General features: G+C 29.7%; 2 protein-coding genes across 2 annotated transcripts in view; both read left to right on the forward strand.

The window, feature by feature from the left end:
* Positions 1-1,629: 1,629 nt before the first annotated feature.
* LOC145327844 (phenoloxidase 2-like) lies at positions 1,630-18,544 on the forward strand. The gene is made up of 37 exons (XM_080171386.1): positions 1,630-1,799; positions 2,031-2,054; positions 2,173-2,222; positions 2,585-2,755; positions 2,825-2,874; positions 2,994-3,013; positions 3,076-3,135; positions 3,418-3,489; positions 3,560-3,634; positions 3,733-3,785; positions 3,853-3,932; positions 4,199-4,343; positions 4,487-4,536; positions 4,795-4,883; positions 5,050-5,070; positions 5,162-5,200; positions 5,429-5,456; positions 5,565-5,714; positions 5,862-5,939; positions 6,321-6,383; positions 6,616-6,687; positions 7,664-7,724; positions 8,157-8,173; positions 8,484-8,521; positions 8,870-8,895; positions 10,052-10,093; positions 10,358-10,400; positions 10,753-10,805; positions 11,213-11,283; positions 11,719-11,787; positions 12,658-12,760; positions 14,093-14,169; positions 14,928-14,999; positions 15,505-15,527; positions 16,085-16,193; positions 16,985-17,028; positions 18,446-18,544. Exons 1-37 carry the CDS (start codon positions 1,754-1,756, stop codon positions 18,487-18,489), a joined length of 2,328 nt encoding a protein of 775 aa, XP_080027512.1. The 5' UTR covers positions 1,630-1,753; the 3' UTR covers positions 18,490-18,544.
* A 1,844-nt stretch (positions 18,545-20,388) lies between these two features.
* LOC145328818 (hemocyanin B chain-like) overlaps positions 20,389-25,743 on the forward strand; it is a 35,359-nt gene continuing 30,004 nt past the window's right edge. Inside the window, exons 1-11 of the mRNA XM_080172716.1 lie at positions 20,389-20,434; positions 20,525-20,548; positions 20,682-20,731; positions 20,853-21,017; positions 21,217-21,266; positions 21,745-21,764; positions 22,267-22,383; positions 23,110-23,178; positions 23,633-23,659; positions 23,927-23,962; positions 25,450-25,547. Coding sequence (XP_080028842.1) covers positions 20,690-20,731; positions 20,853-21,017; positions 21,217-21,266; positions 21,745-21,764; positions 22,267-22,383; positions 23,110-23,178; positions 23,633-23,659; positions 23,927-23,962; positions 25,450-25,547 — 624 coding nt within the window. The 5' untranslated portion in view covers positions 20,389-20,434; positions 20,525-20,548; positions 20,682-20,689. The remainder of the gene's footprint in view (positions 20,435-20,524; positions 20,549-20,681; positions 20,732-20,852; positions 21,018-21,216; positions 21,267-21,744; positions 21,765-22,266; positions 22,384-23,109; positions 23,179-23,632; positions 23,660-23,926; positions 23,963-25,449; positions 25,548-25,743) is intronic.

The following is a 25,743-nucleotide window of genomic DNA, read 5'->3' on the forward strand; positions in this document are numbered from 1 at the left end:
TTAAGCTTTACTTTTTAAAGAAACTATGAGGCATTATTATCTATGTTACAAGGTAGAACAATGTAAAAGATAAACACTAATGTGAAAATGTCAGAAAACTAAAATTGACTTGGACAGCTATATTTTTTATATTTGTTTGTACTACTAAAGAATATTTTGGTGCTTATGCTTATTTAGGTGTTTGTGCTTAAGATTGTAAAAATGTTATCAGTTACTGGCATCCTAAGTTTCTGCCAAAAATAAGATTATAATTTTCTTTCTATGCGACGTATTTTAATAATGAAAATTCTATTATTAGCAATGAAAAACTTTCAAAATTTTCATTGTACTAAAAATATTATTTGAAATATCTATAACTTTTTTGTTTTTGAAGCTGGAGGCTTCAAATTTTGGGTATTGATCTACTCGTGGCAGTATTTCAGCAGTTAAAGCGGTATATTTCTTGCATGGTTCCTTTAAAGGAGAATCATATTGGTTCATCAGTTAGCAAGACTTGTGAGTTAAATATTGTGCTTTTATTTATAAGAATGAGATACTAATAAATATTTTATAGTACTTTATTATTAGGTAATTTTTACATAATTAAATTAACCTCCCCCCCCCCCCCCAGCGGCGTCCAAGCTTTTATTTTTGGTGAAAGTAAAAAGGCGCGCGAAGCACGTCGCCAATTTTTTTAACCCCCCCCCCCAAAAAAAAAATGTTACAAGTCTAACCAAAAATTTAGAAATATTTTAACTGGTTTTTCATCATTACTGTACATTCTTTTTGTTACTTGTTGAACAAAAAAAATATCCAGGAAAATTTAATGATTTAATATAATGAGTCTGAAAGTATATTTTTGAATTTTAATATAATATAAAAGTGTAGTAAAATCTAAAGAAGAGAATCATTTATCACACATTTTATATGTAGGGGTGTCCAAAGAAATTATTAATGTTATTAATATGCAACTATTGTATGTCTAAAAAATGTAGACAGAATTTAAATTATTTAGGTTGAGCTAATGCATTGACTTTTTTAGACATAATGTTTAGAAGTTACTTAAAATGATATATTTTGGCTTTTGTAGTATTTCAGAAAGTTAGTTAAAGTATAAATTAAAATTATTGGCTGAAGTAGTCTAATATCTTGCCAATCCTTTTTAAGAAGCAGTTGCTAGTCTACTAATTAAAATATTGTTTGTCTATCTTTACGTCTCTCTATGACCATATTCATCTATTAATTGGTCCACCTGTCAGTCAGTCTGATTTAATGCTGGGAGATTATTATTTCTATTCAAGATTTCGTGATGATTCTCCTGATCAATGAGAATCTTCTCATTAGCTCACTAGGTCTTCCTGTAAGTGCTTGGCAGTCTTTCTTAAGTTTATGTTGAAGAGCCTAGCAACTTCTGGCTGTTGTCAGCCTTGTTATTTTCCACCATTTTTCATATATTCATTATCTTTATTAGTTCCTGAGAAAATAAAAATGTTTAACCTTTAATGATTCACTATCAATTTATTGAAATAACACCATGCTAATGAAATTTGATATTCAGATTTCTTTACTTTATTTATTATTTTCTTCATTTAATGCATTGTTTGGTATAGTTAAATAATAATAAAGTTCTCAGTTTATTTATTCATTTTGTTTAAGTTTAAGATATTTGTGAAGAATATTGTGACACTACCCATGTAATATAAATATTTACAGTGTGGTGAATAATTAATTATAGTTTGTTTATATGTGATTGTCTTTTTTTTATTTTCTTCAGATGTTTAGACAGATATTGTTCTTATTAGCAATTAGAATAATTAAAAGTAATTTTCTATTTATCACTAGATCTACTCTACAGGAATTCATATGGTTAAGTGAGGGAAGAAGACATTTTTCTCATGGTCCAAAAAATTACTAAAAAATATAAAACTAGTCTGGCCTTTTGCAAGATCTTAAATGACATACAATTAGTAGGATAACTTTAACTTTAGAATATAGGATAAATTGATGAATTATGCAAGAATAATTAAATAACTTTATTCTTATTTTTATAGATGCCAATTGTCATCATGTAGAAGGTAAAATTATCAAATCACAATAAGAAAAATATTTTTACCATAAATTAGGAATGTCTTTTTTATTCAGATTCTATTTCAATATTTAACCTAATATATATCATTTCAAATATGATTTTAGACTTTGTAAAAACATTAGCAGATTATATGAAGTCCTTGCCATGTCCAAAGGTTGGTTTACTTTAATTGATTTATTACTTGTACCTTTCCTGCAAATTTGGCTTCATGGGATAATTGTGTTTTACAGATAATTTTAAGATTGCTTAAATCTGTACCTACCTAAGAATACTAAACATAAAATACACCAATATAGGATCACACAAAATAGTAATTTTTTTGGTTGGGTAAGTTAGATAAAATTAGAAGACTAGTTTAGTCCTACTACTCATCCGTTAGGATTGCAAATGTATTTAAACTTCTGCAGCTATAAGATTTGGCAAAATTTGGTAGGAGGAATTTAAATTCAACTACACACTTTAACAAATTCTAATGTTTTTAAAATTTTGACTAAAATTCATATAAATTATTTTCAGGGCTGTAACTATTTGTACCACACTGCTCAGTTTGAGGCATCTAGAGCAGATATTGTTGAAATTCTATTAGATTTTAACAAAATGGGAAATGGGACAGACATACCTAATACAGAGGCTTACTTTGTAAAAATGAAAGAATGTTTGTCAAAAATTATTCTCAGTGATTCATCAGTAAGTAATATTGCTTTAAACAATAAATTTATTCACCATTTAAAATTAAAAAGTAATCCTTGATTTTAGTCAAATCATGAACTTATCACAGCATCATTAGTAAGAGCAGAAAAAATTAGGTAAATTATATATAAATGTATTTAGTCAGACCTTTTTTTTATCTTGCATCAGCCAATTGACTTTTAACTACTTTAGATTCTCTAATAGTTATAAAACATAATTGTATTATTTGTTTTAGGAAAAAAAGAAGAAAATCAGGTAAATTTTTAAAATTCAAAATTTGAAAAAATATATTATTTGCATATAAGATTGATTTTAAGTTAAAAATAGAGGTGGCTATGGTGGCTATGGTCTACAGGAACATAATCCTTTCAAAACAGGTAACAAATTCAATATTTTCTTTTCAATTAAGAATAGTAATGTTAATCAAATCTAAAATGAAATAAAAATTAGCCTTTAAAATCAACTTAAATGACTTGATTTATGAATGTGTTTTGGATTAGATTGATTTGAAAACATTGTTTTAGTCAAATAAACTTAACTAACAGAACATTTAGAAGCAGTAAAAAGACCATCTTGGACATGAGTGATACAGTCAGATAGAAAACACATCCTATTTGTTTAGTTGTTTTACTATTACCAATGTCTTTTTTGCTCTTTAGATTATACAGTTGATTTAGAGGATGATGAATATTATTCTAGCAGTGAAGCTACATTTGGAACAAGTTTAAAAGGTATGTATACAGCAAATTGTTTCTATCAAAAAATCAATATTTAAAAATTGCTAAATATCTAAACATTTAGAAACAATTGAAGTTGGAGAGTCATTATCTGTCACGGGTGACGAACTTCATAAGACTTATAATGATACAAAAATATGTAAGATTTTAAATTGATTCAGATTATGTAAATAAAAATCCTGTTATGTTCTAAAAATTTGAAATAAAGTTAAATTTTAAATGTGTTCTTAATTTTAGCAGAGTATGTTTTTAAATTAGAAGAATTTGCTGATAGTCTTCTTAATTTTAATGTAAGGGTTATCTTTTTAATATAACATATAAAATGAGATACAGTATTATTAAATTTATACAACTTAGGAAATTACACAATTTGATGTAACTTGGAGAGAAGCCAGAGATGCTATTGCAGAAGTGTTAATGGACTTAAGAGACCCTAGGTTAATAAATTACTGACTTTATATAGCTTTATATAGTTCAGCTAATTCATTATTACATCTAAAATCCATCTAAATATTTTTTGATTTGACCAAATAAACCAACAGTAAGACTTAATTTTACCTTTGACTTTTTTTTCAACTGACTACCATCCTCTTCAACAAAATGTTTTGAGCTATCTAACTCATTGGTTAACAATGTTTTTTTTTCTGAGAGATATCACTAGTTCTTAAAGATTATATAACTATACTTGATCAATATTTTGTAGTGACTATAGTAAAAATCCAGCAGGCTACTCAAATTCCTCAGAACAAGGATACAACAAAGGTGTCTCAGTGTTACCTCCAACTACAGAAAACTTTAAAAGAGTTTGTAGAGGTTTTGTGTATCTATGCTCAACTCAGACAAATAGAGTAAGCACAATAATTTCTTTCTTTCATTATTCAAATCAGTATTTTTTCATATTTTGGATGTTTTCCAAAATCAGATGTAAATTTTAAAATTTTGTTTTTGTGAAATCTGAAGCTATATCTTTTTCACCTGTATTTATTTTTAGGACCGGTCAGAATTGGTGAAATCTGCAATCTTTATTGCAGCAAAATCAAGGTAAGAAAAACACTTTAATATAACATATTAGTTATTTATTGCATTGTATTGTTAAAACAGCTTTCCACAATATAAATATGTACAATTATATGATTTAAACCATTTTTATATTCATAGAAAACTGGATATAATAAAATGATATATATAATTTTTCAGTATTTAACCCGTTCTAATCAACCGGATACTAATCAAATGAGTTTCAAAGCGATACTGGAAATTAGTTTTTCATTTTTTACATACTGTAACTTTTTCTTTTAGACCAGATAAAGATGAAATTCCCATACACATGACAGATCTGTTTTTTGATGTTCAAGCTGCAGCTCCTAGGAATAATGAGGAATATGCAGGTTTTAAATAATTGTCTTTAATATTCTCTACTACAATTAACAAATATTTCCCAAAACTTATATTATAAATATATGAATATTTATGGGTACTAGTACTTTTGGCCAAGCTGCTTATTAAATTGGAAATGTCCTAAATATTAATTAACCACTAATTTTTATTTTTAAGATTATGCTGATGAGTTGTCAGGTTTGAATCTTACATTTTAACATAAAAACTCAATCTTAAGTATTTTTTATTTCTCTGATTCATCAACTTTAATCTTATAAATGCACTAAAGGATCCTGGAGATCTCTAGGAGTACCTACTAAAGTTTCAGGTGAGAAAATTGATTTTTATTGGTTAATGTTTTTGATTGAACTAATTTACACATACAATATTTTAATTGTATTTCCCAGTAAGGCTTCAAAACTGGATTGGAACCGGTTATGTATAGCTTTGTATCATATCCAGTTTTCAATAAGATAAAAATGTACATTATTGTATCCGCAAAAAAACTGTATATAATACAATAATAAATATAAATAACTATCTTATCTTTTTGCAGATAAAGAATCAGCACTTGACTTTTTAAGGTGCAATTTTAAAGAATGTTTAATTATTGACTGTCAAAAAAATATTATAATAATAACAAATCTAAAATTCTTATTATATTTTACTGTATAATACTTTCCTATTGTAAGAGAAGACAATGACATCCACCAAATGCATTCCTCTTGGCATCAGTTCAATGGTAACTACAAGTCCAGAGATGGTAACATCATTGATGAATTTGTTCCAACTGATAGGGAGAGAGAAAGATTCTTCTATTTTCATAATATTTTGATTCTAAGGTAACTTTTTAAAATGTTTTCATGTATTTGTCTATTAATTAGTGCTATTGAATTTATTGAGTATATCATTAGGATTTTCTCTACAATTACTGTACAGAAAATGAATAACATAATTTTCAAACTAAATTTAGTTGTTGATATTTTAAGGTACAATATTGAGAGGCTAAGTGAAGGTCTACCTCCAGTTGAACCAATAAGTCCAGAAGTATTTGATCAAAATATTAAGTACCTACCACTTAAAATTTAAAGTGTACTAGGATGGGAGTCTGTCCAACTAAATTAGAATTCTTTTGGAAAATGGTAGATTATAACCCTTTTATTGATTGCTCTGAATAAAATAGAAGATTATTATTATTGTAGGTTAGGTTAAGTTGAAATTAGTAAAGCCCACAGGCTTAAACGCTGTTAGCAGAATTATATCTGCAAAAACATTAGTTATGGTTGGAAAATTAGGAACTAATTAATTAAAGAAAATCACTTAGACTAATTTGTTTACAAATTTTGATGAAGCTTCTTTAATTTGAGAAAGCTGTGATTTATTCTAAGCTAGTAGGAGGGCATAAATCTAAAATTGTTTGTGCTTTATAATTTTAAATGTGATTTAAGTGCTGGTTATACAATAACACCTGAAAATGATCCTGAAAGAAAATTGATTGAAAGATATGAAAGGTACAACATATCTAATATAATACTCTATATATAAATGATGAATGTTAGTCTGCATGCACATGTAACTAATGCATACTACAGTTTTTTAGTAATATGTCTTTTTTAAAATCCTTATAAGATGTTTTCTATCTTAAGCCAAAGACATCTTAATTTTTTTACAGACTATAAAAATAAATTTCATTTTTTTTCTGCTGATTGTTCAATAATATTCATAGTTTCAATTATATTTAAGTACTTCAGACTCATGTACCCTATCCCTTGGAAGTCAGGAAAAACTCAGAGATTTGTTTGGAAGACAGGATAGGTAAATTATAAAGTATAATTACTGCTTTAGCATAAAGTGTAACACTCCCACTAAATTGAGGACCCAACAACATACAGTTATATTAAGAATTGTACTAACTGCTGCTATTTCAAGTTAGTGAAACTTGGCAAGTCTCATATCCTATAAATAATAAACTTACAAGGAAAGGACTTGTAATCAAAGGTTTTTCTTCTGGTCCTAGATATTATCATTCTGGATCAGGCCAATTATAAAAGGAACTTAAGGTATAAGAAAATGGATGATAAATTGATTTAAATTGTATTAAATTGATTAATGATGGTAGAAATAAATACCCAGTCTATGGTAAATTTCGAAAGTGCTAGTATGAACAAACCTTTTTTTTAACTGTTTCTAACTTTACCAGGGATGGAGGGGACTTTGGATTCTAAAATATAATGGTCACCAAAGTTTCAAGAAAACGTTATAATAGAACTTTGGGGACTAGTGTAATAAACAGTTCATTGTCCCCTCTCTCTGATTTTATGCACATTTTAGAGAGAAAGATAATGGGAAGATATTTAAGAGGGGTCCACAGTGGTCTATGGCCGGACATTTCGCCAATAATCAACATTGGAGTTCCTCTAAATTAAAAACTCGTTTTCTTATTTGTAGGATAAAAAGTATTGGGACATTTATTGAAACTTGGTTGGTTCAATATAGCAGTATACAATATTTTTCACCAATAACTTTGCACCAATACATTGGGTGACTTTGTTGCACAAAATTTGAGGTGTTCATTAAGTTATTGTCCATTGTCTTATCTTTTAAGAATCCTGAGCTGGATCTTTAAATCATTTAAGGGGTGAGCCAGATCAGGGTGATCCAACTTTCCACCAATGCAGAGCACAGCATTTAATGAAATTCCGCGCTGTGATTGGCTGAAATTCGGCTCACCCCGATCTGGCTAACAACTAAAATGATTTAAAGATCTAGCTCTGAACTTTATTATGATTAGAATGAGAGGAAGTTCCATGCAAGAATGGGGAGAACAAGTAGAGGAACATTATCATGCTCAAGTAAAATAGATTTTTTCTTTCTTAAAAACCATTTTTTGAGTTTGGGTTTAAAGATCTACGCCGGGATTGTGTCTCTATTGTACCCAATAGGGACTATATTTTTTATCTTCTCTAAAATTAGAAGGACAAGGTCCTAAAAAAATGTTTTGATAGTATTGAGACACTTTCCACAAATAAAAAAAAATATTTCATAAGAATAAAATAAGTTTTGTTAGCCCCAAAGTCCCGAGCTAACAAAACTGGCATCAATATTACAATTTTTTTTATTTTACTATTCGTGGAAAAATGATCATAATATATTCATAATTTTTCAGTATTACTGAGAACCGGTTCTAACCCACCAGATATTAATCGGTTTCAAAACCATTCTAGAATAAAAATTATTAAAATCATCAATACAATTATCAGTTCTTATAATTTATATTTTTTCAGTTGCATAATGAAATAGCGTAAGTGGTTTTTTTCATAAAATTCTATAAAAACAAACAGTTGGATGTTTGTATGTAATTAACTGTTAACTCTTTCCTAAACCACTAGAATAAAATTTTTATAAATCTTAGTTCTTAGCATTATATTTAGAGGTTATTTTGTGGGAGGTTGGTAATAATCATTCCTAAGAGATTTGACCATTAATACCATTAAAACAAAAAATACATATATAATATATATTGTGTAAAGGGGGTAAGGAGATTTATAGTTTATAAAAAAATAATGGTAGACAAGAAATGCTAAATGGTTAACAAAATACTTTTTTTTCAGTAATAATTGTAGAATAAGAATGATGAGACATTTTGCGGGTAATTTATTTTTTGGATAAAAAATCCACAAAAACTGATTTTGTCCCAGCTTACCTTTGTTATAACTTCCTTTATCTGTCCGTCTGTCCGTAAGGTTGCAGGGGAAAATATGATTCCTCGGATAATACTTATTTATAGATTGCCGGTTTTTTTTGTGCAGACATTCATTTTTAAAAGAATCCATTTTCAAAAAATGTTTTGCGATTTTTTATAAAACTTCAGCTTTTGCATTTTTAAAGTTCTGCTTTTTATTCAAAAGACACATTTTAATAACATATTATTATAGATAACATTCAAACAATCTAAAAAAAACCTGATACACACTTTTTTATTACAATTTTTGTTTAGTGTCTGCAAGAACTCCAATTTTCTACAGGGAAGAATCATTACATTTAAATCATTAGTTAACAAAACAAGAACAATTACGTTCAATAGTAAGAGAGAACAAGAAGGGCAAAAAGAAGAGAATATTTTACAACAAAAATACATTAAATATTAAAACATATGTATGTAAATATATATACTAGACTATAAAAGTTTTAAAGATTTTTAATCAATATAATAGATTTGAAATCTGCATAAAATTTTAAGGATTTTTTATAAAATTAGTTTTTTATATAATTCTTTATTTAAAGGCGCAAATACAAATTAAGTTAAATAATTTTGAGATCTGTGATTGGTGGATTGAAAACTATCTGCGCTCTGATTGGAGAAGCTTAAGTGACGTACATCATTCAACCAATTAGAGCGTAGGTAGTTTCCAATCCAGCTATCCTATTGGTCAAAATTTATTAACTTAAATCGTATTTGCGCCTTTAAATAAAGAATTATATAAAAAACGAATTTTATAAAAAATCCTTAAAATTTTATGCAGATTTCAAATCTATTATATTGATTAAAAATCTTTAAAACTTTTATAGTCTAATATATACCCAAGAGATAAAATGAGAAAATAATAAAAGAGAGAAAAAGCAATTCATGGCCGTTCAGGGATACGGGATACTTATGAACACGACAATATTTTGCTCGTCACATCTGGTTAATACACATTCATGAATTTTGAGTGGGAAGTATGCATATTTTAATCTTTTTACATGTTATGTAATTTTAAGAGTTATGGCTGAAAATCGTAAAACCCTAGTATTATAGAAAAGAATGACAGACAGACAAACAAACACTTTTCTGCTTAAAGTTGGACAATAAAAGTTTGGATTGACTTTACTCCAGACTCAACTAAACTACATTTAAAACCGGGGATAAAAAGGGATAAGACAATAGACGATAAATTGATACATATAAAAAATACTACTTCTGAATAAAAAAATGATTTTAAGACTGCAAGTTTAAAATAAACAAATGAAAATTCACTAATTGTATTTCAAACTTTTAATGCAACGAATAAGATAAAGGGTCTATAAAACTTTAGGTACCAGTGTAATTGACAGTCAAATGTAGTTGTACCATCCCTTACAAATTTATAAACCTTTATCTATAAATATCTATGTAGCAGATTGAAATGATATATGAACTAGGGTGCATGCTGAAATCAACAGAATTTGGGCCAACTATTATGTATGTATCATCTATCAATACTACATAACAAATCAATTGTGTTTGCTTTATGGTAGTGCCTAAAAACCGAAGCTCTTTATAGTGCCTATAAAAAATGATCAATACAATACAAATGACCAATGATAGGTCATTATTCATTTTAATTGATCAATGGTAATAGTGGGCCTGTATGACGTAATTTTTTATAGGCACTATAAAAAGCTTCATCAAAAAACTATTACTCTAAAATGAAAATATAAATTTAGCTAACAATATTTTTATTAGTCAGATAAGAGATACACAGAATCTGATGTTTATCCACCAAAAGGTAATAAATAATAAATCCGTTTCCAGTATTTCTTCAAATCCGCTGGATTAGAACCGGTTCTTAGCCATTCTAAAAAAATCATACATAGCATCGCTTTACAGAAATTTTCCACGAATATCAAAATAAAAATTATAAAAAATTAATACCGGTCCTTGAACCCTCGGGTCTAACTAAACTGGTTTTAATCTTATGATTTTTCATTTTTTTATGTGCGGAAAGCTGTCTATGGTACGATGCGATAAATAACTATTTAAGTTGAACAGTGCCTTGGCCCGGGGACCTACCTATTATAGAAAAAGATGAGGGGAAGCTCCCCTCATATAACAATTTGAATAAACAATTTTTTGTATAGGTTTGGTGATTAGAGGCATTTATCTTCATTCTAGATGTGAGAAACCAAATCAGGTTTTTGTTATTCCACACAAGGGCAAATTTGTCCATAAATAACGCAACATTCTTTATGTGATAATTGTAATGCTTTATCGACATTTTGGCGGTTACCTGAAAGTGCCTATTCGAGCACATAAACCCCCTCCTTATTTGGAATTAGAAGGGATGGGGGATAGTTTTTAGTGAGTTATCATTTTACTTTAGGTCAGGGTAGGTTAGACTGGATAGAAAGCCACACAGTATAGGCCCCATAGGGTTAGTGACCACCCACGGATGAGTTAGGCATAAAGAAAAATAGTGTTTAGGCACCGACACTTGTCAAGTAACTTTAAGCTTCCACTGCTTGACGGACCGACAGGTATGGGCATGTTAGAGCTATACAGTAGCTGCGCTACTTAAAACAACATTAATACCTTTCCTAGATTGAAACATATTGGGATCAACTTGGAAACACTTATAAACTTAATCACCAACATTTTGTATTTCAAGTAAGGTAAAAAAATCAAAAATTAAATATTATCTTTATATTTAACTAGTGGCTACGCACCTAGATGCCCCTAAGGACCCATAGGAAGTAAGGGGAAGGGGGGGTGTCGACCCTTCAATTACAATTTAAGTTAAATGAGAAAAAGTTTTTTTTTTGGGGGGGGGGAGTTTGAGGTTATTTTTTCTAGGCGTTATTTAGAGGGGACAATGGGCTGTTTGTATTTCACTAGTCCCCAAAGTTTTATAATAGCGTTTTCCTATTCGTTGGCTTAACAACTTTTTGGACTTTTGTGGATTTTGATTGGTTTAGTACATAAAGTTGAGTGTTCAAACGATTCAACCACTTATTTTAATCTACAGAAGGGATAATTTGTTTATATTTGTTTGAAGTACATCAATTTAATAGCAATAGTCTTATGCCTTTGATTTTCTGAATTTTTAGACTGTACAACTGGATGCAATTAAAAGAAAAAGTTATTGTAAGAATCTTTCTGGGGCCTAAAAACAGCAGGTAGCACAAATAAATGTCTAATTATAGATGTATGACCCAGACAAGCACTTTGCCTATGTGGTGGGGACCTTCTTTGTTAGTCAATTGTTTTCTGCTCTTTTGCAGCAACTTTGTTTTTTTTTTTTATTTCCGACGCTATAGGCTGAAATTCAAAGATCCAATTAAAAGTCGGCACAGGGTTGGGTCTCACCCCGTTGGAAGACTTACATATAGCTCGTGCCCCATCTAATATTTTACTTTAATGAATTTCCGAAATAGAACTTTAAATTATACATATATTATGTTTTGTTGATGTGCTTCTAAATATTATCTTAAAAAATAAAAGTACGGACAAAGTTATTTGTATACTCGATGCTCTTTTTGGTAATGGGTACCTTTACTGTCTATATATCTACAGTCTATTTGAAATATCAGCCGAGAAAATAACATGCAAACTGACAAAGTGAATTATAGAGTAGCTTTGCTACAAAAAAACCTTCCTCTTTTAATAATAGTATTACTACTGCATGTGTATTTAAACTCTCAAATGCGGTTATAAAGTCAAGGTGACTTTAATTACACATCTTATCGAAAAGCAAACTATAGGTAATCAAATAAAACAGGATTTAAATGAAGGAAAATATTAATAGGTCCCTGTTCAAAATACTTTTTTTGAGGGGGGGGGGGGTGGAGATGGCATTAAATACACCTTTAATAATAAACCTGGATTTTGGATGGCTCCAGCTGTAATTAAAATATAAGAAAAATCAGAAATTGTGTAACTTTATCATTCACACTATTAAAATAAAAGGCGAAACACTTTAGGAGTCAGAGGGCATTTAATACCACCCCACCTTCCCCCAGGAATAGAGTTAATGAAATCTTTTTTAGACTTGAGGAGTTTTACGAGATGGACAGATTTGTGCACGAGCTGAATGGAAACAGGATGCAGGAGATCAGAAGACTGGACAGAGATTCTTCTTTCATTTACTTTGTAAGTTAATAGCAGCTACGCCCCTAGAGGCCTAAAGGGGAGACTTGAGGGGAAGGGGTGGTTGATTTCGACAACCCAATTTCTTTGTATTTTAATTTTGAAAAGAAAAAGTAAAAAAACCATCACAGGACCAGTAGGTATATTCCCTGAAGAGTAGAGCCAAATCGGTTAAGTGTTTACTGATATTTTAAGCTTCAAACAGACAGACAAACAGATATACAGATAGACAGAATACAGACATCGTTCTACTTTGTATAATAGATCAAAAGCTTTCCTTAATTTAGGGCCCGTAACATAGAGATCTAATTCATAAAAAAAATGTTATAATTGTCCTAAAGACCGAAAACGTGTTATAATGATTCATATAGCAATTAGGTAAAATTATTTAATTTACAAAGAAATCAGAAGACTTGATAGAGATTCTTCTTTCATTTACTTTGTACGTTGTAGCTGTGTATAGTGCCCTAGGAAAATGGGGATAGATGTCACTGCTTTTGGCCTACCTATTCTGTTGACGTCATAGTACAGGGAAAAAGAAAGGGTAGGAGGAAAGAAACCCCATAAAAAAGAGATGAAGTATAGTACATTTATTTCCTGCCGTCAATAGGATAGGTAGGCCAAAAGCAGTGACATCTATCCCTATTTGGATAGGGCACTATAGACAGCAAGAGATCTAATGCCTAATTAAAGAATGTTATAATTGTCCTAAAGATTAAATTTTTTTTCTTATGATTCATCTAGCAATTAGGTAAAATTATCCTACTCACAAGGAATCCAGAAGACTTGATAGAGATTCTTCTTTCATTTACTTTGTTAGTTTAGTAAAAGAAAACTTATCTATATTTAGGATAGGTCCATACGTCCGTTTGTTCGTAACATATATCTCTAATGCATAATGTTATAATGGTCCTAAAGACCTAAAACGTGTTATAATAAAAAGAAATCAGAAGACTTGATAGAGATTCTTCTTTCATTTACTTTGTTAGTTTGTTTATGCAAAGCTTTTCTATATTTAGGATAGGTTCGTGCGTCCGTTTGTTCGTAACATATAGCTCTAATGCATAAAGAATGTTATAATTGTCCTAAAGACTTAAAACGTGTTATGATGATTCATGTAATAATTAGGTAAAACTATTCTATTAACAAGGAAATCAGAAGACCTGATAGAGATTCTTCTTTCATTTTATTTGTTAGTTTATTTATGCAAAGCTTTTTTTATATTTGGGATAGGTCCGTATATCCGTTATACTAAAAATGAAATATTGTAACTGGACAAAGCGTCAAAAAAATCAACCATGTGACGTCATAAAAACTAATATATTTTTCATATAGAGAGATAAGAATGATTGTGGCTGGCCTTATCATTTGTTAATTCCCAAAGGAGGGGACAGAAAACCAATCAAATTCAGGTAAACCATTTATAATGCAAATTACAAAGATGTTTGTCTGTAGATTAAGAAATAGGAAGCCAATATAGCTTTACTTACCTACAAGACCTGTAATGGATGTTAGCTAATTTATTGGAGGTTCCCCCCCCCCCCAAAAAAAATATACATTTATGTCAGCCGCACCTTTCTAAAAAGAAAATATAAACAGTTCTGAGAAATGAAGAAAGGTTTAGCGATTTCAACCCAAATTTCCTAATTTGAAAAGAATCGTGGGGAAAATCAATTGATAGCTTTGTGAAGCTTCCCTAAAATGTAGAACTCAATAGGTACAATGGTTACAGCGATCCTAATATCTATTTACTGCTCCTCTATCATCTATTGGACGGCACTATATTTATAATAGCCTAAAACCACCCTTATAAGACTTGGATTTTTTCAAAAAGCCTAAAAACATTCGGATAGATATAAGAAGATTTCCTAAAATAGAAAGCTCAATCGGTATATTTTTAAGACAAAACACAAACCTTATAGAAATAATTGCTCAACCCTTGGCATCTAGGCGAGAGCAATAGAATTAGAATAGCCTAAAACCATCCTATAGGATATGATTTCAGATGAAGCACCTTAAATTGCGTAATAAAAAATAAATCTATACAATACAAATGACCAATGATAGGCCAGTAAACATTTTACCATTGGTCAAAATAAATATATACTGGCCTATCATTAGTATTGTATGACGTTATTTTTTATTAGGCATTATTAGCTGTTTTTTTTAGATTGTTAGTATTTGTAAACAGTGTGCATGATCAAAGAGTTAATGTTGGTACACATCCACTTCTGAAAAATTCGTAAGTTAAAAAAAGCAACAGGATGTCTGTCAATTGGATCTCGCTACCCCCTGAACTGATATTTTTCTCCCTCACAGTTTTATATATGATCAAATAGTTAATGTTGGTTCACATCCACTTCTGAAAAATCCGTGAGTTACTTCCTATATAAGCCATTTATATAAAAGCAACCGGATGTAAGTCTGTCTTTGCATCTTTAACCACTGAACCGATAAGATTGTTTAAATTATAATTTTTTATATAGTTCCAGGAAAGGGTTATAACTTGGGGGGGGGGGGGAAGGGTAACATTTCCTTAGTCAATGCCTTAAAAATACTCTATAAAAAATGGCCCCCAGTGGCCTCTAGGGGCGCAGCCGCTTGTTTTTGATTAAATATAAAATTACAAAACAAACAACACTTCTTATTTTGATGCTTTTTTAAATAAAGTTTATAAAAAGGCACAAGAAAACACAAGTTATATTTAAATCGATGTTATGAAAAAATCATAATTATTTTTCTTTCAGAATGTGTGGTAGCAGTAAAAATGGTTTGTTTTCTAATCCTAAATTTCAATCATTATTAATAGTTAGATTTTTATAAGGGAGGGTGGAGACATTGGACTCTTTTGGAGCTTAAAAGTTTGGGTACTTTTATTAAATCTTGGTGGTTTGGTTGATTAACTTAAATCTTGGTGGTTTGGTTGATTAACTTAAATCTTGGTGGTTTGGTTGATTAACTTAAATCTTGGTGGTTTGGTTGATTAACTATCAGTGTCTAAATTATCAGACCAATAATTTTTATCTAAATAATCTTGTTTATCATCATTGGGGCTTTACATTTTTTATTTTCCATTGTCTTGTCCCTTATCTCTCGTCTGTTTAACCTATTATAATAAAGTTGCTTTAGGCATTGCTTTTAAAAATAAAAAAAACCCTGTATAAAACTCGGCCATTTTTGGGTACAAGCTGTCAAATTTATCGGGCAATGTGGTTGTGTTAGCAGGTCTTTGCGATAGTTCTATATAGTCATACGCTCAACCCCTCTATACTCTAACTTTATTCCTATTATTGTGCTACTAATAAAACTAAATATTCTTGATTTTAGCTCTACAACGTGAGGGGCTGACTCTGTTTGATGACATACGAGATTATGGTTTCCCAACAAATAGAAAATGGACCTTTAATCCTCTACCAATAATTAATAATAAGGATAAGTAGGTTATTTTTTTTTCATTTTAATGGTTAGGTGTATTATTACTTGGATCTTACACCAATTTTTTATGTTATCTAAGCAATACTTGAACGAACTGACCATTAAACGAGATCCACGTTAGCGAGCTAAATTGACGACAATTTTTTCATTGTCATAATATCCACTTATATTCTACATCCATTTTTATTTTCTGGTGTTTAAATTTAAAACTGGACGATTACATTCATAAAAGCAGGGCTCAAAAAGTCAGAGAGATAAAAGAACATTGAAAAATATAATTAACAACAGCACATTCAATATTCAACTTATCGCATCGCTTATAATACAGTGTCTAATCATTATTTTAAAATCAATATATAAAAATTAAAAGATATAGAATATAATCAACATTTATTAATTTAAAATTTGGAAAACTCAAGGTTAAATCATCTTAAAGTTTAAATTTAGAACTTGACTATGGGATATTAGGAATTATCTAATTAAAGAGTATCTGCGTTACTTACACTTGTATAAAAAAACATGAGCAGTGTTCCTAAAAGTGCAGAGTCGGGCACAGAAACCCTCCCTCATTTTGAAAGAAATTCAAAATAGGGCTTAATGGGTGGTTTTTCGTGTGTTCATTTTTTACTTTAGTGTAGGTTAGTGTATAGCTCCAACTTTAGACATTAAGGTAACCCTCTCCCTTTTAATTTAAATTCATTTCCAACAAAGGAGGGGTATTCTGTGTCCGCTAGAAACTTGGAGGGAAAGCACCAAAAAAGTTTGCTTTCACTTTTTGATATTTTTTTATAGAGATTTTGGCTACATGTCTTCCATAGTTCAGATAGTACACACAGGTGATATATAAATATATTATAGCATAGCTACTCTACCATTAGGGTCAGTATGTTTATCATCAACAAATCTACAACTTGTTTCAATTTTCAGTTTTTAAAGCCTTTCCAATTAAAAAGTTAGTAAATCCACTATTTATCAGAGATCTTAAAGGATAAGACAATGGCCGATAAATTGATTTACATCCCAAATGTTGATACACAAATTCCTCCTTCTGTATATTTAAATAAGTGGTTGAGGCGTTTGAACACTCAACTAAATGAAACAACTAATCAAAATTCACGTAAGTCCCCAAAGTTATTCAAACAAAAAACTTTATTATAAAATAATAATATAAATAAACTTTAAATAAAAAGGAAGAAAACATTTTGCCAAAAATACATCAACTGTAAATTTGCTGGATGTGTAAGTGCTATAGCCCCTCGGGGACTAGTAGAATAAACAGAACCATTGCCCCTCTCTCTCTCTCTGACAATTTATGCTCTAATGAGACAGACTTCTCATTTTAGGACGGCATGGCTATATATATATATATATTTTGCAACTGTAACTGTTTTAAGCTTTAATTTATCCAAAGAAAAAACCAGCTATCTATCTTTAAATGTTGCAATCCTTGTTTAAATTTAAATTTGATTTACTTTATAAAGGAAAAATGTCGTCAAAAGTGAAAATGCATATATTATGTTTTTATTAAATGTCTATCAAAAAAAGTATTAAACACAGAGCAAAAAGAAAGTTATTAGTCGAAAAAATCTTGTTCGAAGGTCCCCCTTTATATTTATCAAATGGGGAATATCAAATGATTAAAGAGATGCTTCGCTTTAACAATACACCTAATCGTCTAAGAAATCAAATTAAAAAATCAAGGAATTAGATAGTTGTACCATTAGTCGGAAAAGCAAAACAAAAATCATCATGTTAAAAATATACATATGGACTTTCTGGTAATAATTATAGAGTAGCTACACTTTATAAATTGTTCCTAACTGGTACAGGAATCATAATGCGTATTTTGAAGTTGATTGGACATTTTCTGTTATGATATTAGGTGTATCTCAAAAACTGTCTCCAAATTTTTCGCTTGAATATCTTATTGCTATCCCATAATGATCATACTCTATATAAAAAAAATTTAAGGTTCAAAATACTCCAAGTACCTCAACTCCTAAAATACACTTCATTCAACTATCCCTTTGTTTTCAGGGAAGGAGGGGACATTGGGCTCATTAAGTCCCCAAAGTTTAATAATAACATTTTTTATTCATTGGCTTAACAACTTTGGGGACATCAAATTTTGACTGGCTTGTCCAAAAGTTTCAACCACTAGTTGTAATCTTAAAAAAGTGTTAGTTGGGATGTACAATATGCATCTGCTTTGTTCTACTGACATTGAATTTACAAATGATTGCTTTTTTTCAGGTGAAGAGACTGAAAGCTGCAACCAAAATTATTTTATGAAATAATGATTTATTTTAATTATATGTTGTTTTTTGATACCAATAAAAGATAGAAAATCAACTTTTGTTTTTGTATTGTAGAAATTTATTTTTATTCCATGTTTTTCATTAAAGGAAGCCTGCAGGAAATACAGCGCTCTAACTGCTGAAAGACTGCCACAATTAGACCCCAAATTTAAAGTATCCAGCTTCAATAACAAAAGAAATATAGGCATTTTGAAATGACATTTTAAGAAATCTTTGAAATCATATCACGAATTTAAGCCTTTAATTTTTTTGGAGGCTTCAAATTTGTGTTTTGGGTTTACTTGTTGCAATTTTTTACAGGTTGGAACCGTGTATTTCTTGCAGGCTTCCTTGATAGTTAGATTTGATTTTTAAGGTGAATATTTCTGCCAAGACATAAATTTAATTCAACCCTTTTGGAATAAATAGATATAGTTAATTCTAACTGAACTTTCACAGCAAAATCTATAATGTCATACACTAAATTGTGTCGTATATGCTAAATAAAATTAATTAAAAGATTTCAATAAATTTATCTATGAAGGTCGGCGTTATAATAATAGATAATTACTTTAATTAGATAGATTGATAATATCAAAGTTATAAAAATATTTAATGACCTGATCGATATGATATATTGATGAAATTTGATATTCAATTATTTATTAGCTTTATTTTATTGATTTGATGCTTATAATTTACTGTTTTTATTTTGTTAAAGTATGATATTTTGATTTAAGTTGTGATTATCACGGAGTACAATTTAAGAGTAGCTTTATTAATAGGTCAAAATCGCCCTTCTCCCTCACTACTGAAGGCAACAGTTTTTATTCCTCAAAAAAACAATAATGTTTATAGATGCATAGATATATAGAAATATACCTTCAAAAGTAACTATAAAATGAGAGAGAAAGTTTATAATAGAGAGAGTCTTATATTTTAAATACATGTCCAAAAGTGGGAAGTGGGTAAAAAAATTGGCGATTTGACAGCCAATTTTCTGCCTACAGCAATACCAACAGCCACGTTTATATTACAAATGAAAAGTATATTAATAACTACTAAATAATTTGGTTAATAGAAAAAATCAAGCAAACACCATTAAATTAAGTCATTTTTGTGGATGGATATATATTTGAGACAGAAATTATCCTGGTCCTTCAATTTTCTATTGTAAGATAACTAGCTTAAAGCCAACCAGAGTTATTTATCATCTTCCTTGAAAAGTAAAACCAGTTGTGATCAACAATCCATGAGATCTTCAGCTTCAGACACAAAAACTTTAGTTCTTTATACGATAAGAATAAAGTGAAATGTCACGTGAAGTCAATAATTTTAGGGATCACACAAAAAATTAACCAATTTGTTTTTAAGAATTATTGTCACAAGGAATATTTTAATTTGTAGTTTCTTCCTGTTACTTTTAATTTTAAATGGAACTGTCATATTAGAAAATATTTAAACTTAAATTTAAGTTTTCTATTTATTTTTCAATGTATGATGCACATTGAAGAATCAGATGTTTTCTTTATAATTTGTTCCAAGTTTATGATCACAATAAAATGTTAGTGACAAAAATACTGTGCAAGATCATGTTACTAAACACTTATAATTTTAGTTTGTGATGATAATAGATTAGTAAATAAATGTAATGTTTTTAGTTAATTATCTGAAATTACTTTTATAACAAATAAATCTAGTTTACTATAAGATGCACCTAACCCCAGAATATGATTTTAGGAAACCAGCCAAAGCTGTTATATATAAATTATAGTAAATAAGGTGATAAGCTGCAAAAAGAATTTTGCATACCTTGGTGCATGGTTAAATTTTTTTATGTTTTCTAAATTTTTGGAAAGAAAAATATTGTAATAAATTGAGACATTCTTTTTCAGAATGTTTAGATATGTCTTGTTGTTAATAGGGTTAGTGGGGCATAGTAAAAGTAAGCTTTAAAACTTAAATGAATATGTTTAATTTAATTACAATTATTGGTTACCCAATGGAGCTTTTTTGGCATTTTATCTTATTTTAGACCAATGGGGTGATCCTTCAGAAGGTGAGTAATAAGAAATTTTAGATTTTGTAATCAGCCTATTGAAGGTGAAATTCTCTTCATATATTTTTATGTTATTTTTAATTGCTTAAAACTTAAAAGTATAATTTGTTACATGAATTAAACTATTTCTTAGCATATGTAATGGCTCTGAAACAATACATGAAAACATTGTCATGTCCACCGGTAAATTTTATTCTATTTAACCTTATCTATTTCATTTCTAAATGTTTAAATTAAACAAGTTTTTAAAGATTTTAAAAATATTTTTTGTTCTTCTCTTTGGATAATTTTAACTTATTTTCAGGGTTGTAATTTATTACTTGATACATCTCGTTTTGACAATGCTAACTCCAAACTTGTTGATGTCCTTGTTAATCTTAAAAGGATTGGCCAAGTATCAGTTCCAAACACAGATGAAAACTATGCCAAAATAAGGCAGATTATTGGGAATACTATTAATGATCCTTCGGTAAATTTTAACTTAAGAATTAATTTCTTTTTATCTAAAAATTATAAAAATAACATTAATTTTAAAATTTCACTTACGAACTTCAAGCTCTAATAGTTGGATTTTATCAGCCATAGTCCAACAAAGCATTTTCTGCATTGTACTTATATATCTTCTAATGTTTTCTTAGAAGATTTTTTTTAAAATACCTATCATTTAGGTTAATAAAGATTTGATAATAGCAGCTATTATGAAAACAGATGCAATAAGGTAATCCTTATACTAAAGTAACAAGATGTTTGTTTGTGTGTCTGTGTGTACCAAAGGATCTCGCTAACCACTGAACTGATCGGGTTTTCCTTAACAGGGTAGATTCTCATATGTCCTGGGAAGGTTTCTAACTATTTCGGGGGAGGGTACCACCACCCTCCCAAGAGAAATGACAAAAAAATAGAAAATTTTCTTAATATCTGGGAGACTTCAACGTAACATTAGGAGGTATCCGTAACATAAAGAATTATCGTAGAGACTTTAACAAACAAAAACATTTAAAGTGCCACTAGAGGCCTCTAGGGGGCGTAGCCGCTAGTTTAGTATATTACACTTAATTAAGGCTTTAATGTTTGCTGATAAATACTAGATTTGAAGAAAACCTAACCATCTATAGACAAATAGACGAAAATAAAGTTTTAACAAATTTCAAATTCAACCCTTATCTAGTTTTTGAGAATATTTTTTTATGTTTTAGAAAGAGAAGAGGAAACTCAGGTTTGTGCAAAGAAGTAGTTTTGCAAATTTTAAATTTCTTTTATAAATTGGCCTATGCATATAAGTATATAAAATACAACTTTTAGAACAATTTAAGTATATTTAAAGCTTATTTCTATAAACTAAATTTAAAACTATCTCAAATAAAAAAGCAATTTTGGTCCAACTTTTCTCTGACTCATGATTATCATTTTGTAACAAAGAGCAATAATGATGAAAATATATTGATGTAATTGTTATTAGGGATATAAAGGGATAAGACAATGGCCGATAAATTGATTTACATCCCAAAGATGATCCACAAAATCAGCCCTTTGTTTGAACACTCAACTAAATTAAGCAACAAATCAAAATTCAGTAAAGTCCCCATAGTTGTTGAGTCAACGAAAATAAAATGTTATTTCAAAACTTTGGAGACTAGTATAATAAACAGCCCAATGTTCCCTCTCTCTCTGAATTGTTATAAGAAAATAAATCATTAATTATGTTATTTCATGTGTAGCTAGAAATAGATCCGGGCTTGGAGATGTGTTTGGTGGCATGGATACAGGGATGGACTATGGCATGGATTATGAACAGTATAGCAAGGAAAAAGTAACAAACAAAGATTTTCAAGCAAGTAAGAAATATTTTAGAGACAATATTGACAACAAATAAACATTATCCTGAATGTGAGAAACCCCCCTCATCATTTTACCCACTTCAAAATATAAAAACAAGGATGACAACATCCATAAAAGCGAAGCACTGAAACGGTAGGACAAACGGACATTAACACATGTATAGTGTCATAACTGAATAATCATAATATAAATGTATAAGAGTCAAAGCAAAATTGTAAGTAAATTTGTTGAAAAACTGCTTGATTCAGGATAATGTTTATGGACATACTTACATTTTTAGGACTTGATTATAGAGTTGCTTCGCTTATAAAATTACACTTTGTTGTCCCAGGAATTAATATACCAAAAATCAGATCAATCGGATGATTAGATCACATAAAAATTTGTTGTCAAAAAAGTAAAAAAATCAACATGCTTAAAATGGACGTACGGACATTTTGGTGATGATTATAGAGTTGCTACGCTTTCTAAATCGTACCTAACTACTAAAGGAATCACCATGCAAAATTTGAAATCGATAGGACAATTCTAACATGCCAAAATTAACGAAAAAAGCTATCCGTTACGTACGGACGTACGGACGGACCGACCCTAATTATAGAAAAGCTTCGCTTTTAAAAATACATTAGATTACCACCCCCCCTCCCCCAAATTAAAACCTTGCAGCTACTCTCTGACTAATCCATATTGTATGGACTTTTGACGGATTAAGTTTTCTTTAGATTTCACAGTGGACATAGAGAAAGAGGAGAAAATCTTTGGAGACAAATCTTTTGGTGAAACTTTAAAAGGTAGATTTTTAATTTGAATTAAGAAAAAAGTAACAATTTACAAAGATACAAGTAAACAGGGCTCGGCAGCCATATTTAAAACGAACATAAACATATTCAATCTTGCATACTATTTTACTGTGCTAACAAATTATTATGTTAGTAACAGGTTTTCTCTGTTTAAAAAAAAATAATAATATCTCGTATTCATTCGAATCCGGTGGATAGAAACAGGTTCTCATCCATACGAAAAAAAACTATGTCTAGCATCGTATTATATCCAGCTTTCTACAAATATAAAAATGTACAATCATAAGATTAAAACCAGTTTTTTAAGCCCTGAGGCACATTCTATATCCGCGGAAAGCTGTTTATAATACTATGCGAGAAATAACTATCAATTATTCAAACTAATAATTTATTAATGTTCTTTTTTTATAATTTCAACAGAATACTTCATTCGCTTTATTTATAGATGCTGAAAAGTTGGGGGCAGCTAATAGTATGTATTTATTTTTTACCATTTTTATTTATTATTTTCATAAATTTAATGATAATTAAAACGAAGCTGTATATTGTGACTATAAAAATACGTCTTACAATACAATTGACCAATAGTAGGCCAATACACGGACTAGATTACTAATAGCAGGCCAGTATACATTTTGACCAATGCAATGGTAGGCCAGTATGCCGTCATTTTTATAGGCATAATAAAAAGCTTCAAGTAAAACAATTAAATTTAACTGATAATATGATTTGTTTTAAGATGATATAACGTCAATCTTTCCAACTGCAAAGACAGGTTGTACCATATTATGTTTTGCCATGCAATCATTGCAAACAACGTCCAAGCTTTTCAGGGGTGGGAGGAAAACAATTTCAATAATTCCACTTTGCCGAATATTGTAAAAATATTTTTATTATAAAGTAATTTCTCTATTTAACAAGGATGACAACATACATAAAGGCGAAGCTCTGAAACGTTAGGACAAACGAACATTAACACTTGTATAGTGTCAGAACTGAATAATCAGAATATAAATGTATAAAAGTCGAACGAAGCAAAATTGTAAGTAAATCTGATGAAAAACTGCTTAAAAAAACTTTCTGGTAACGACTAACTTCTATAGGAATCATTATGCAAAGTTAGAAATCGATAACATTAACATTAGAAATCGATAGGACAATTCTAACATGCCTAAATTGACGAAAATATCTATCCGTTACGTGCGGACGCACGTACAAACCGACCATAGTTACGAAAAAGCTTCGCTTTGAAAAAGTTAAACACCTGCCATACAACCAATTTACCACAGTAGTTAGCATTTTCATTAACCCTTAACGGTCGGGGGGGGGGGGGGGGGGGCGTTGAACACCCCCCCATCCGGTTTTTTCTATCTCATTTTCTGTGTGTGAAAGATAAAGAGCCCAAACTGCTTGACTTTTTATGTGTGGGTATAAGACATAACTGAGAGTTGAAATTTTTTTGAATATCTCCATCCTAACGGGCACAGGATGCTAGCAAACCTGGCAGGGTCATCCAGGTAAAGAGCAAAAATATTTTTTTTTACTTAAACAAAGCATTTTATCTTACCAAAATACTAAAATATCCTCTAGTAGTACATCCTCATATTAAATACAGGTGTTCAAGTCAATTTTAGGTTCAAGATATGATCCTGCAGGTCCTGATCCTCCATGTCTACATAATATATTAAAATTTCATAAAGATCCGCCGCCGTTTTCCCGCCGACCGCCGACTGCGGCGGCTGGCAGCTGCCAAGTACAGCTGCGGCCGCTGAAATTACATTTTGATATTTCAAATATAAAATTTACATAAAGATAAACGTTTTCTGCAAAAAAAATTTTATTCTAGCTTCAAAAATAAAAAATATTACAGCCGTTTGAAGTAAAAAATGACCTGAAAACAAAGGTTGTTAAATAAAAGGGTGAAGGAAGCGAAAATTGACTCTGAATTACTTGACTTATGTATAATTAAGTTGTTTTGTAAGATCAATAAGTATTTTTCAAAATATGTTAGTTCACATTTTGCCTGTTATTCTCTTGTATTGACCTGGCATTGTTAAAATTACAGAAACTAGAAATTTACCTTACTTCTATCAGCTGATTTTTCAAGACTGCAATACAAAATCGGGACAGGGTCCTTGCTTTGTGGAGAAAGTTACATATAAATACATAACTTTGACCCCCTCTATTCCTTTGATGTTTAGAATCTACATAATATGTAATAGAATCTAAATAAAGATATTTGATGCCATATTTTTTTCTCAGAGGAGAAAAGTTTTGAAGAAAGTTGTCCTAAAACCGACATTCATTGTGCTTATGTTGCTTATATGGAAAACTATGCAAATAGTCTTTTAAATTTTAAGGTAATTAAAAAAAAATAGCCATACTACATTTATTTTGTCATGTACTTTTTTTTGACTATTAAGGGCCATTCTGTATGTTCTTAGCGAATAACTTTTTAATGCTGATTAATGCATTCTAGAATTGCCCTATCGATTTTTGATTTTTGACAAATCAAATTTTAGCTGTAAAAATAACAATTCTATGATACTAGTTAAA

The sequence above is a fragment of the Acartia tonsa genome, chromosome 9 (assembly GCF_053477335.1).
Source record: "Acartia tonsa isolate MP-2025a chromosome 9, ASM5347733v1, whole genome shotgun sequence".
Classification (NCBI taxonomy): Eukaryota; Metazoa; Arthropoda; class Copepoda; order Calanoida; family Acartiidae; genus Acartia; species Acartia tonsa.